This window comes from Urocitellus parryii, chromosome 3 (genome assembly GCF_045843805.1).
Source record: "Urocitellus parryii isolate mUroPar1 chromosome 3, mUroPar1.hap1, whole genome shotgun sequence".
Classification (NCBI taxonomy): domain Eukaryota; kingdom Metazoa; phylum Chordata; class Mammalia; order Rodentia; family Sciuridae; genus Urocitellus; species Urocitellus parryii.
In genome coordinates, this window is record NC_135533.1 from 193,004,244 (window position 1) to 193,018,599 (window position 14,356).

A 14,356-nucleotide genomic window follows, 5' to 3' on the forward strand; every position below is an offset into this window, starting at 1 on the left:
TCTCCTCAAATCAAAATCTTAGAAATGGCTCAGTGGAATAGATTTTGAAAATCATTTTGCAACCTTCTCATTCTGCTTGCAGCCATGTATCTGAAAACACATTTAAGGTCACTTCAAACAATTTTCAGCACAGTTCGCAAAAATGGTCCAAATTGAACCAGAGGACCAGATGGATATTTAATTTAAAAAGTAAAAAAATATGAAATTATAATATTGCAAAATCATTGAACATCATGTATACACATGATGTAGTTCACTTTTTAAGCCTCAGACCAGAATTTTCTAGGAAGATTTTCTTTCCATGTTTCTATAAAAAATATTTAATATTATTTTAGAAGAATCTAGTTTTATATGTATAGAATCAAGTACTTGCAGCTGGATTTCAGGTAATCACAGAATACCAGTAAAATGTATTGCTGGACTCGGCTCTTTTTTAAACTTTCTAAGCACCAAGCTGAGCAGCCTAGCAGTGAGGCCGACAGAGTCCCTGGAATTGAGCTGATCTTCCAGGTACAACAAACCAGAGTGCGTATGACTGCATATGGGCTTCTTAGGCACACTGGAATTGCATCCATAAACTCTGGAGCTATAAACTGAGTAGAATAGATATTTAATAAACTTCAGGACTTTTACAGGGGCTCTTGTTCTGACGAGTGTTTTCCACTTCACTGTTGTTGAATCTATTTTAAGGACAGTAAAAATTGTCAATGCACTTATGAAATAGGTTTAGAGCTTTCCACCATGTGCTTCGCTCTTTCTACTGATATTTTCTTTATGATCTGAAGGGAAATAAAGAGAAGAATAAAGCAGTGATGTGTTATTTTAAACGTCAAGTCATCCAAGTGGTACATTTAGAGTGCGCAATTCTGTTGTATACATTTAGAAACATTTGCCATATTTTTAAGGAAGACACATCTGGCCACACTGCTGGTCTCTGAGGTAGATTTGGCGGATCAAACTAACTAAGGCAGAGCCCCCTGCCTCCATCAGGAATCTCCCACAGCTCTGTATATGGACAGGGGAAACACCTCTCTGTTATGAGAAGGCATAGTCTCTATCAGAATCCAACACAGTAACTACTTAAATGTAAAGGAAGAGAAGTATACATTCCAAGACTACACTAAAGAAAAACCAAATAATAGTCGCATGTGTTGAAAGCCAGAGATCAAGGAAATAATTTGAAGATTAAAACTAAAGCTTTAATCTGTAAAACAGAATATAGATGTCATTAAGGGACTAGAATAAAGATATTTAATACAAAGAATCTGATATTTAGAAAAGGTGGTTAAAAATGCAAATAATTGGATGTTATTCCACCCACCATCCCATTAACAAGTGATTTGATGCATCCAACAAAGATGAAAGGCATAGTTTCTGCTCCTCAGAAGAACACTACCAAACACTTGCAAGTTTTCTGAATACTTGGTTGCCCAGCAATGCAAGGAAATGAGCTGGCCAGGTGTGCACAGAGGTTGTGGGAGTGCAAAGAAGGTGCTGCAGAATGCTGTGTGGGGAGTCAGGGGGTGTTTCACAGAAGAGAACATGAAAGCTGGATCACTGAGGATGAGGAAAAGACAGTGAGTAGTGAATTAGACGCTATGGTGCATGGAATAAATAAACCAATATCCTTCAGGCATGGTTCCCAAATATGGTGACTGGATTCATAAAGCACCTGCTTTCTCTTGTCTCCTTCAGTGTTTACGTATCCAGAAAATGGCACTGACGATTTCAAAGACCAAGCAAAGAACATAAACCACCAGGTATTTATGGAAAGCACAGAAGACAGATCAGACAAGAGCACTTAGATCAAACTGCAGGTCACCACCCAAGTGGGTCATGAAATCCATTTAGTGGGTCCCAGGATAGCATTTTTAAAGTATAAAATAGCACAATGTAGCATAATGTGCCATGGGATAGTAGTATGGATTAAATAGAAATATCACAGTGAATAAGAGGAAAACAGGATAAGTGGTGTGTTGTATCTTTTGTTTCTGTCATATATGTTATGTATGTTGACATATAGTACATGATGTGTAAATTATAGAACTATGACCATACTTTATAGTATATAAACAATTATTATATTTTATATGCTTATTCATATGTATGTATATAATTATATTGAAGTAGGATAATGTGATATAAGAAAACTGAGCTTTAAATAGCAAAACAAATCATAGGTAAAAAGGGAACATATAGTTGTGTGAAATTTTCATGTTATTATATACATATATAGTATATATTTATTATTATGTTCAAATGTAGTATGTAATTATATACCACAATATATGACTTTAACTTGTCTTTATAAAATATAAATGTCTCTATAGCATTAAAATTTGGTTAGTAATAATAGCTAATATGTATGTGACACATATAAGTCTCTTATACTCTCTAAATTGCAGACTATAAGAAAATCTACCTAACAATTCTGTGAAGGTCAGTTGTGCTAACTATCTAACAATTCTGTGAAGGTCAGTTGTGCTAATGCATATCCCATTATGCCTGGCACATAGTAAACTATCAAAATGGAACTTTTATTAGGATTATTGCAAGATTTCAGAAGGTGGTACCTGATATAAATTGATGCCAAAATCTATGCTTTTTCCTCAAAATCAATGAGCTAATTACCAGATGAATGAACCTGGTTCCCTTTGATACACTAAACATTAGCTCTCAACTAACTGATAGAATGTCCATTTTAGCAAGTGAGAGTTGTTAGTTACTGCTCACAGGTCCCTCTTTCTTTAGAGAGAATATTCCCGTTCCTGGGACCAACCCTGTGACATTTTTCATGAACAACTATATCAAAGAAGACAATCATACAACTGTATCAAGGAAAAGTGTAGTATTTCTGACAAAAAGTGTCAGAAGTGTAGTATTTCTGAGTTTCCAAATAATTGTTTTCAAACTTTTTTATAAAATCTTCCTCAGTTAAACAGAATTAAAAATAAACCTAAGGCTGAGAGAAAGTCATTAATAATGGCTACCTGTTTTAACACCTAAGATCCGTACAGTGATATTACTGTGTAATAATGCCTCTATGTCCTGTTTTCTTTCTCTCCTCTCTCCAATTCTTCCTCCTTCCTTCTCTTGCTCTTCTTTCTTTTGTCTTTCAGGGACCTCTTTCCAAAGACCCATTACAGATGAACACCTACGTTGCCTTGTACAAATTTGTACCACAGGAAAATGAAGACTTGGAAATGAGGTAAAAACATTTTTTGAGAAGAGAAGTATTTAAAGTTCATGTTTTAATGTTTTCCTCTGTGAAAAATATAATCGCTTTGGTGCAGTAATTCTTTTTTTTTTTTTTTTTTTTTTTGGTACCAGGGATTGAACTCAGGGGTGCTTAACCATTGAACTATATCCCCAGTCCTATTGTGTTTTATTTAGAGAGAGGGTTTCACTGAGTTGCTTAGCATCTCACTTTTGCTGAGGCTGGCTTTGAACCCACCATCCTCCTAACTCAGCTTCCTGAGCTGCTGGGATTACAGGCTTGCGCCACTGCACCCAGCAGTGATTCTTAAATGTTAGCATGCATCCAGTGATCTGCAGGGCTACAACACATAGATGCTGGGTCCCATTCCCAGAGGTTCTGACTCAGCAGACCTTAGGTGGAGCTGGAGATTTTGCATTTCTAACTAGTCTGCATGGTGCTGCTGGTCCAGGGACCATACTTTGAGAAGCACTGTTTTCGTATGTGTTCAACAGAAACACTGATGAGAGTCTTAAGGATAGTTAAGCATTAAAAGTATTGGACATCCACTGGAGTCTAATAGTGAATCAAAACAAATGCATTTAATCCACAAATTAACATTAGTGAGAGAATCAAATTGAAAGCTATTAGTCAATTGGGACCCATATACTTCATGATCACTGCCACACTTGGGAAGGTAAGGTGACTACTGTGACCTTGACAAACACTGAACCTTTCTCCCTACCAAACCTTGAGGTTCCTGGTGCTTCAGAGGTGGTCCATCTAGAGTCAGTGTGGGGCTCACATCCTACTGATTATTTGACCTTTGGCAATTTATAAACATTTTATTACTTTGATTTCTTTATTTATAAAAGATTAATAATGGCCTCAACCTCTTAAGGGAGTTGTGAGGCTGAATTCAAAAAAGCACATAACGCATTGCCTAATCACCATAAACACCCAGTGGTTATTACAATTTGTATAATGGGGCCTTTTCACTGGCCTATCTCAAGGAAAAGGCATTGTTCTTTCCTTCATTCATGACACTCAACCATGAGTCATCTCAGGAGAAGGCCTCTGTGTTCTCCTACATGAGAGCAGGATAGAAGAGGTTGCTTTTCTAGTCAAGTGAGCCCCTGGAGATTCATTCTTCCCTCTTCTCAAAAAAGGGGAAAATTTTTTTTAAAAAAAGAAAGATCAACTACTACTTAAAAACTACCCAATTGCCAGAGCAATGGGGAACACTTTCATTTGGGGACGGACTCTGCTTGTCCAAATACCATGCAGGTCAGGTTAACACTCACCCGTCACTCCCTTTAGATGGCCCCAGAAGGCCTGGCCCCTCCCCTGAGCTAGCTGACATTCCACCCCTTCAAACCTGTGTCATATGGTCCCCTGCCCATCTCCCACTTTTTCCAAAGCCCCTATAGGAGAGAGTCACTGAAGGACAGCAATTAGACCCTGTTTTCTAGGTCCCCTATGCCATCAAAGCTCTGCAGCTCAGCTGCCCTCAGGGTGGGTACAGCAACCGGTGAGACTCAATAGCTGATTGATATATCCTGCCTCAGTCTGGCAACTTCCCCTGGCTCATACCCCAGGGTTAACTTTGCCTCAGTTATAGTTTGAAGTCAGCTTCCAAGTGGTTCTCCAGCCTTTCCAGAACAGAGTACAGTACTGACTCCTTAGTTCTGTTCAGACTATTAAGTTCTTATGTATCTGCATTTCCTCCATCATTGGGTAAAATTCCCATGTTGCTCCGTGGCTGGAGTTGTAAACACTACCCCACCGGTTCTGACATCATCAGGGCAGGAGGAAGGGATGGCACGTATCAAGTGGCACCCTATTCATCAGGCATATGACAAGACCATGCGTTGGAGCGGAGCATCCTAGGATTCTACTGAGATGGTGCCTTGCTCCGCCAATGGTCCACCACTTACTACCTGCAGATGGACACAAGAGTGACATATATTTGCTTTGTAATAAGTAGAGCATATTGAATGCGCCTCAAGATTCATTTGGGTGTCTAAAATTTAACCACTCCCTGTTGTACCGGTCCCACTGTTTTATAATAGAAGATTACTCTGAAGTCATCAGATTTTAAAAAGCAATTCCAGAAAAATACAGAAAAGTTACTGGGGATACTGAGGAATGTCTGGCTTCCTAGTGGTGGTCATAACTTTGTGTGCTTATTTTAGTTGGTTGCAGGCCATTAAAAGTCAAGTTGTCTGGTCACGACTCAAACGTTTACAGTCTGCTTCGAGGCAAACAGGACTATTCATTCCCAGGAGTGAAATGTCTACATTGCATGCACTGCAAGATTGGAGGGATAAATCACACTTTTTTTTTTTCCTTGAGATTACAAGTTTCCATTTTAAAAGCCAGGAACTTGATTTAGAATGTGTAAGGCAATGCTTTGGGGATTTGGTATAATTCCTTGAATGAACTGGGGCTTTGTGAATTATCTTTTTCCTCCTCAAACCATATGGGGGGAAAAATCCTTTCAATAAAATACCAGTCTTATCCACCTGCATTCTGATCTGGGGGAGCATGCTGGATCTGGTTCTCAGGAAAAAAAAAAAAAAAAGGAGATGAGAGTATAGGAAATGATAGAGTCTGAACTAGAGGGCAAAGGAGACCTAGATGGCAAAGCCAACCAGCATAAATCCCTCATCATAAATTTCCCCAATAATAAGGGAAGTTCTTTCTACCAAAGGCCAAGGGTCCAGACCTCTCCACAGACCTCCAGACTCACCTGCCCACCTGCCTACCAAGAAATGGATAGAATAGAGCAGCTCTACCCTCCCTCCTGCAAACCTGTTCCCAAGGGCAAATGATGTCACCCTGTGCCCAGCTCACAATCCAGTCAGGGAGGCATCTCCAACCTCATGCTCCAAATGTATTTGATGAGCCATTTCTACTTGACCCCTGCCTAAAATTTACAGTATCCATCCCCACCTTCACCTCTCACCTGGATTACTGTAGAAGATTCTAGCTGGTCTCTGGTTTCCAGTCTTGCCTGCCCCCAACCACCCACCATGCCTTTGGGGTGGAAAGTATTCTTAGGCAATAGTACGCGCAGTTCCAAGTTTCATCTGGACAAAGTGGATTCAGACTGCTGCCCCTCCTCTTTCAAACAATAGGGCATATGATCTGACTTTCTGAACCTTTACAGGATTCAGATAACAACCTCTGGTACACTGAAAACTTAAAATTTATGTTAATTCCAACCAGTTCTGTTTAATTCTCCAAAAAGTAGATGCTTTCTTTTCAGAATTAAGAAATGGGGGCAGTAGGGGCAGAGAATATGGCAGCATGGGTTCACTGGATGTTTGAAGATAGAAAGAGTGGGCATCACTTGGCCTGGATTGAAGTCCTAGCCAAGCCACCTGCTCAGCTGTGTAGCCACCCATGAGACCTGGAAAAGTTATACAAGTCATTTGAGCCTCTGCTTCCGGACCTGTGAAAAGGAGGTACAAGGTGCGTTAGGGCTCCTGAGGACACTCATGTATTTGTTCCAAACTCTCCGAAGTCCTCCCATTGCCTCTGCATAAAAAAACAGAATATTATAGGACTTCCAGACCTCCAGTCTCATCTCTGGTGACCTCTCAGTCTCATTCACACTGTCCTTTTTTTTTTTTTCTTCCTCAAAAGGAGAGAGAACACTACCACCTGCCAAGGAACTTTTCTTCCTCAGTCTTCTTCCTTCCTGTATCTTCATATCCACCCACCATCTCCTCCATCAAACACACACCTACACACTGTGCCCCTTGACTATTATCCATCCGCTAGATCACAGCTCAGAGTTCACCTTGTTGGTACATCCCTTCCTGATACACTCAAACCAAATTAGTTTCCTCTAAAACCTACTTTTATGACACTACTTTTTTTTTTCATTCAAAGCACTTACCTCCACTTGTATTTTTATTTTTCTGAAATTATTTGGGTAATCTCCATCTCTCCTCCATGAGAACAATTCTGTAATTACTAACCCTTAAAAACCTGGAGCATGGTTTGTTCTTGAAACCTAGCTGAGAGTAAATATTTGATGAGTGAATAAGCATTATGGAAGTGATCTGAACTCATGCTGGACAATTAGCAGGCAAATAGAGTCCAGGGTAATATAATGGACCATTAATGGAGATGCAAAGCAAGCTAGAAGCATTAGCCAGGGTCTGTTTCCTGGAGGAGACAGTCCTTAAGCCCAGTGAATATTATGTGTTAAGAAGAAATTGTGGAAGGGGAGACCCAAAGGACCCATGGTCCATCAATAAATATCAAAGGATTGAAGGGAATCAGGAAGATGTCCTGCTGAGCCTTTACTGAAGCACTCAGAGTTGGGATAGGAGAGGTAGAGCCAGTTGCTACTCCCCAATTCTTAGGGCAGTAAATGCCCCTCTTTAAAGTGCTGAGGTCCATACTTAATCTCCAAGTGCTATACACAAGAGAGGCTTCCCACCGTCTGCTTTTCTATAGTTTCAGTGCCAAATAAAAGTCATAAATTTATTTGCTGTTGGGGCACCATTACCCACCCCAACCTTTGGAGCTGATCATGGTGATTTACTTTTTCTACCATCACAGTCTAGAGTAGGAGATAGCAAGGTGGTGGGGCAGGAAAAGGCAATGTCTGGGAGTCAAATAGGCTGGCTCTGGTTTCCAGTTCTGATACTTAGTATTTGCATTAATTTGAGCAAATCTTAATCTCTCAGAGCCCTGTGTTCTCCTTCCTAGGAGACTGAGTGTTACACAAGATCATATAAATAAAATGTGGGATTTCATGCCCAGGATGAAATGAGATGCACAGTATATTTTAGATAACTTCTCTTCATAATTTTCATGTTTTCAGTATATCTTTATTTCACCGTCTTTTAAATAAACTCATTTACACTTCCCTAAAGACTTGGCAGAGGAAACAGTGAAACACCCTCTCAGGGCTTCCAGCACAGCCAGGGAGTCTTTATCTAATTGGTCCAGCAATAAGGAATCTGTGTGATTCCTGATACTATCCTGAGTAGGTCTTGCAGTTACTGGAATGACATGCTATAGGTATGCAGGTTTACCGCTGACACCTAAGATACAATGCCATTGTTCATGGGGTCTCCAGACCATTGTTAATGAATGCAGGTCTGAGAATATTAAAAAGCTACCCAAGTCCCTCTATTGGGGTATAATGGGCTTGGATAGGTAATGGATAATTAAGACTTAATTTCCTTTATAAGGCTTATTGTCAAGTTTCTGAAGAGTCCTAAAAATTACATTTTATGAACTGTCACTTTAATTCATGAGCAAAGCTCTTTAAAATGCTACTTGAAATATAAATTGGAGAATCCCATTATAATAATCAATGAGAACCCCATCACAATGGACACTGGCGTCACTGATGTCATGCCCTGCCTCATGAATTCACGTCGACTGAATCAAATCATTTTTCTGCCCATCTGGGTGTGTAGGTGTGCAATGCACTCACATATGCACAAACTCTCCCAATCACACTCACCATCACAGTTGATTCACACAAATTCAGCAACACTTTCACATACATACACATTCACATACTTGTACATACACAAATGCACATTTATTCATACATGCACACACACAAACACACAAGCATCATTAGACACTGCTTGATAACCCATGCTTAGCTTTCTGGTGAAAGTAAACACTGCCTTCAGCGCTTGCAAGTAACTAGTCCCAATATCCTCACTGTTTGGGGATTCAGAAGGCTGCAAAATGGAGATTCATGACTTCTTATTCTCACCAAGGCACCTTGTCTTTCAAACAACAAGGCAAACTCCTATCCCTTTGCCGTGTTGATATTTCATGTAAATAATTAGCAGACATAAATAACTCCAAGTAAACACAAATGCTTAAAGCATCTTAAGGATTCTGAAACAAACAATTGAGAGCAAATAGAGGATTGAAAGGTTAAAATGCATATTTTAGTGCCATAAGATGCCTATTCCTAAGAATCCATTTCAACTTTCCACATCTAAGTCATTTTCATTTTTATTAGTTCTTCCCAGATTTATATGATAATGGCCATTTTTCATAATGGGGAAAAAGGACAAGATAAGAAGGCTTATAGAGCTGACAGCAGAAATTGCTTCCCCAATATTAGCAGATTCTCAAAAGGATACAAATTAATTGCTCCTTCAGTGCAAGTTAGAACACCTAAATTGAGGGAAGGGGGTTCAAGGAAAAACATATCTTCTTTTAATCCCCAAATAAGGTTTTAGATTTATGAATCTCCAGACTCTTGGAAGCAGCCTCTCATTTTCCATGAATGAGTCAATGAAAGCAGACAATCACGGGTCTCCTTAGCTAATATTTGCAAGAACCTCTGGGGATATGATAGCCTGAATTCACCCCTTCCCACTTTTCTCAAAGCACAACTTGAAATTGTTTTTAACCCTTGTATGGCTGTTTCCAGGATTCATTCTCAAAGAGCTCCAGTGGGTCACAGGGTTAGGAGCAGCAGAGGACAAGAAGTTATAACCCAGTGGGAGGTATTGTAAGGAGTGATAGGTGCCCAGAGGGGCATTGAAGCAGGCTTGGAGGCTCAGAGAATCATGAGAATCAAATGCACACCCCATTCCAGAAAAAGTGGTGAAGTCAATTGCAGGGGCAGGAGTCTATTCGATAACTATTTCCATTTCAGTCTTGATTCTGGAAAGACTGCCTTAGAACTTGGTAATGCTTAGTGAATGGACACCTGGCTGTTTAGTTCATCTTCCAGTGAGATAATTTATGGTTCTTAATCTTTTGGGAGGTGAGGTGGGAGAACTGAGCCCAAGATCTCACAGGTAGAAAGTGGAAGTTCAGAGTTAGAACCCAGGGAGTCTTTCTCTGACCCATATTTCCATCTTCTGTCAATTGGGGTAGATTTCCTTTCTGAAAAAAGTTAATAATTTTTTTAAGGGGTTAGACCTATTTTTTTAATTGACACATAATTGTATGTATTTGGGGGATACCCTGTGATACTTCAATAAGTGTATACAACATCATTGATCTGATCAGGGTAATTGCATATCACTTTAAACATTTATTATTTCTTTATGTTGATAATATTCAAAACTTTCTCCACTAGCTAATTTGAAATATGAAGTGAAATGTTGACTCTTTATCCATCCTGTCTCAATTCTTCTTTAGTCAGTGGATTTAGGCAGTATATTCATTTATCCCACTAGGTCGCTCATATTACTTTTTACAGTAGTGTTGTTAAGGCCAGGAATCTTGTGATCTGTAGGTCGTTCATAAAATGTCACTTCTGTTAAAGGAGAAATTCTTAAGATAAAATCATGATTCTCACGCAAACGTAAACATGTCAAATTTTTATTTAACTAATTAAATGATGAAAGAACCGGTAAGACGCCATCCCTGGTTCAAGGGAGAATTCAGTTGCATCACACATCTGCAGGCAATGAGGAATGCAGATGTGGATTTACAAGCAGATGCAAAACTGGTCAGCATTCGTGGGATAATAACTGATGAGATTCTACCAGACACAACTCACTTGCATTTCTATGCACAAGAATGATTTTCATTATTATCAGTTTTCTATAGTTCTCATGAGATGTAAAATAAAGGCATTGGAAGAGGAGAAATTAACCTGAAAGGGTACATTAGACAGGTCACCAGGGCAGTATAATATTTCTGCCCATTGCAAAGTCTTTCACAGTTTTTTTTTCCCCCAGCATCCCCTTGAGTTCTTTTAGCAAAACTGTGAAGTTACCAAAGCAAAGACTAGGAGAAAACTCTGGTTACCATGGTAAAGTCTCTAGCTACAAGCCATAAGAATCTCCTGGAAATATTACTAAAATCATTATTTTAAATATTACTAGACTCCTCCTAGACCTACAGAGTTAAACCCCACTTGCATGGTTAAGTGCTGTCCTAGATTCTGATTGTCTGCCAGATTTGAGAACAACTGTGACTGATCCAAAGATATGCAGTGGGCCAGTGGCAGACACAAAACCAGAACTCAGGCAGGTTTCCTGATTCTCTGTTGATACTCCGTGACCAGGTCTGGGTTTGATTTTGGGCCAATGACTTACATTCTAATGTCCTTCACCTTGCAAGTTTTCCTAAACCCTCCATAAAATAAGAAAGTAAGGCCCCCTGAGACAGAGTAAGGCAGAAAAACACCCTGTTGGTGTCTCGTTCCCGTTCTCTAAGTACATTACTACTTGGCAAATGCATCAACTTAATTAAAGCTAAATGTAATTCTAATGCACCAATTTGATTTAAAAATAATCTTCACAGTCACCAGGACATCAAAATGCAATTAAGGCTATTTGAGGAAAGTCTCTGATGCATATTATGTTCTGCTGCTGCTCTATGTCAAGAAACCCAGATCTTCCCGAATGTCACTAATGTGGTTAGCAGCCTCCCGCTCACTCAAATGCCTCTCTCAATTAGGTTCTGGAGAGCGTGATCCATGACAGTTCAGGAACATTTACCAAATTCCTTCCAAATAGTCCTTCAGCTGAATACTCTTGCTGGCCTATGGACTTGGGAAAGTTGCAAAGAGTCTTACAAATATCAACGTAAGACAAATTCATACTGCAAAGTTCATACTGGTTACCTTCTACTCATGTGCCCAAACTGTAAAAGATCTGGACCAGGATAATACAAATTTGGAAATGGGTCCAGTGAAAATTTAAGCAGTAGTTCTAAAATTAATGAAGCCATTTAACTGAGTTCCTTTTTTTGCTCCTATTAACTTGGTTTTGCCCTGATGCTTTTTCCCATTAGGACATCTGTTTGGGCTGAGCAATGATGCTTGCTGTAAAGCTTGATTTGTAAAGCTTTGATTTTTGTCTAATAAATGAGAAAGGGTATGACCTATTAAAGACAGCCCACAATGCCTGCAGTGTAAATTGAGCAGTTCTGATGAGTTTTGGCAAGGCACGAGTAGTACCAGAGGAAGCTTGATTTAGTAGAGTTAATCGTGGATTCAAACCTTGAATCCAAGCAGAAGAGTCTCTCAGAATCTGTTTACTTGTATGAAAAATGCCCACTTCACTCAGTGAATACCATGGTCCCCCTCCAGGTTATGTGCTTGTCACCATTGCAATCAGTCACCTACAAACTGGAATACTATGTCCAGCTCCTGGTCCCAGATATACCCTTGTGGTCACTACCTAGAGTGGAGGGGTAAGAGGGTAGGGGTTGACATGAAAACAAGGAGAAGCTTTTCCAAAACTCTGAATTACACCACAGACCAAGGTCTGAAGCCACTAAAGTCAAAATCAAAGACTCTCATTTAACAACTGCCTCTAACAAAAAAACATTGGAACACTCATTTGAAAGGTAGTGCAGCCTGGCACAGTGGTACAAGTCTGCAACCCCAGCCTGAATCCCAGTTCAAGGCCAACCTCAGAAACATAGCAAGAGTCTGTCTCAAAAAAATAAATAAATAAATATATTTTTTTTGGTAAAGGGCAATGCACACTAGATCGTCTAATTTTCAAGTGAAATATTACAAACTTGGGAGGAAAACAGCATTTTTATCATATATCGTTCACATTGCCAAGGATTTCCACATAGCAACATCACAAAGTAAATATAGTTCATAACATTTATTATGCATAACACATAAGCATAAAAATATAAATGAGATAGCTGAGATGTAAACACATTTGTGTGTTTGGAGATTTTTTTTTTTTTTTTTTTTTGGTTAGGGATCAATTCCATGCTTGGTTTTGTCCTGCTACTATTTGTTTCTCATTCATCGATGAGACTCACTATAAATTACCACCTTATACATCCTTATCCTCTGAGATTATCAAAATCCTGAGGCCCGTAATTATGACTTAATGACAATAATGGACACCATCTGTTGTGGACTTATCTAAATGTGCTGTACAAAATATTACTGCATTTAGTCTTCAAAAAAAATTTTTTTTGATGATATTGCACTCAGAGTTAAGAAAACTGAGGCTTAGAGAATCTTTTCATCTTTGTAATTCCAGTGCTAAAATACCATGGGCACTGAAAAAATATGAACTTGACACTGTCCTATAATCTCCTTTGACTAAACAGGCAGAGATGGAAGAGTAGGGAATGACACACTTCTTCTGAATTCCTGAATAGTCAGTACCTCCAAATCATTTAGAAAGCAAAGAAGAGCCCAGATCTTGCTGCTTTGTGCTTCTCCAAGTAGAGCCAGTCTGAGGTCTCAAGTTGTGTCAGACAGTGGAGAAGGTGTTCTATGGAAGAAGTGACCTGCTCTGGAGGGTATCAGTGTCTCCACTTCTGGAATCTGCATGGGGAATGGAAAAGGGCTGGGCAGTGGGGGCTTAGTTCAGCTCTGGGAGCTCCCAGCCATACAACATCTGGATCCACGCAGCCAACCAGGCTGTGCCTGTACTGTTCACATCGTCTGTGCTCTCACAACCTGCAGAGTCCCTAAAGCCAGTTCATCTGGTGATGGAAAAGATGGGTCCCAGTGCCCATGTGGAAAATTGAGAAAGGAGAGAGGCAGAGGGACCGCTGAGAAATGAACCCAGAGAACAGTCATCTATTTGGCATGTGCATACACATAGTCACACGCAATTAACTGTATCCTCCTCAGTGTGAAGCCATAATTCTACAGTTAGCTTTAGGTGTTTTGCTTCTATTCCTGCTAACCCATGGTTCCCTTACCATTTCAACATTTCCTATCAATCATGATATAACCAACCTGAGCATCTTCCTCTGGGCCTATGACAAATGTTACTAAGCAAGCTAAAGAGAAGAGCCCATGTGGTGATCTGATCTGTTTTCACAAAATAGAAAATTGATACTTTTATTATTATGAATGGCATTATACTTTTGGTCATGGTGTATGATTCTGACTTTGGGTCCAGGGTGTATAATTCTGGGTTGCTGTGCAAGCAGAGCTTTGACCTGTACTTCGAATGCTCTGATTGAATTAAGCACAGGGAGGAAAAAAAAAAAAAACTTAAGTATTTGAAGCCTCATCATATTAGTCCAAGAGTGAAATTATAAAATCTAGATAGAATGGATCAGAAGCATAAAATCACCTGAAAGAAAGAGAATAACTGTTGGGCCAGAAAAGGACTTTGCTCATACCTGAAATGTAATAACCTGAATCAAGGATCTTTCCATGGAAAGGGATTCTGTTTCATAAGTGTGAAACAGCTGCAGGCAGAGTCT

General features: G+C 39.5%; 1 protein-coding gene across 2 annotated transcripts in view; it reads left to right on the forward strand.

The window, feature by feature from the left end:
• Positions 1-14,356, forward strand: part of Stac (SH3 and cysteine rich domain) — a 157,969-nt gene that overhangs the window by 126,243 nt on the left and 17,370 nt on the right. For both annotated transcript variants that reach the window (XM_026406409.2, XM_026406417.2), the window contains 2 exons: positions 1,696-1,760; positions 3,120-3,208. In XM_026406409.2, coding sequence (XP_026262194.1) covers positions 1,696-1,760; positions 3,120-3,208 — 154 coding nt within the window. The remainder of the gene's footprint in view (positions 1-1,695; positions 1,761-3,119; positions 3,209-14,356) is intronic.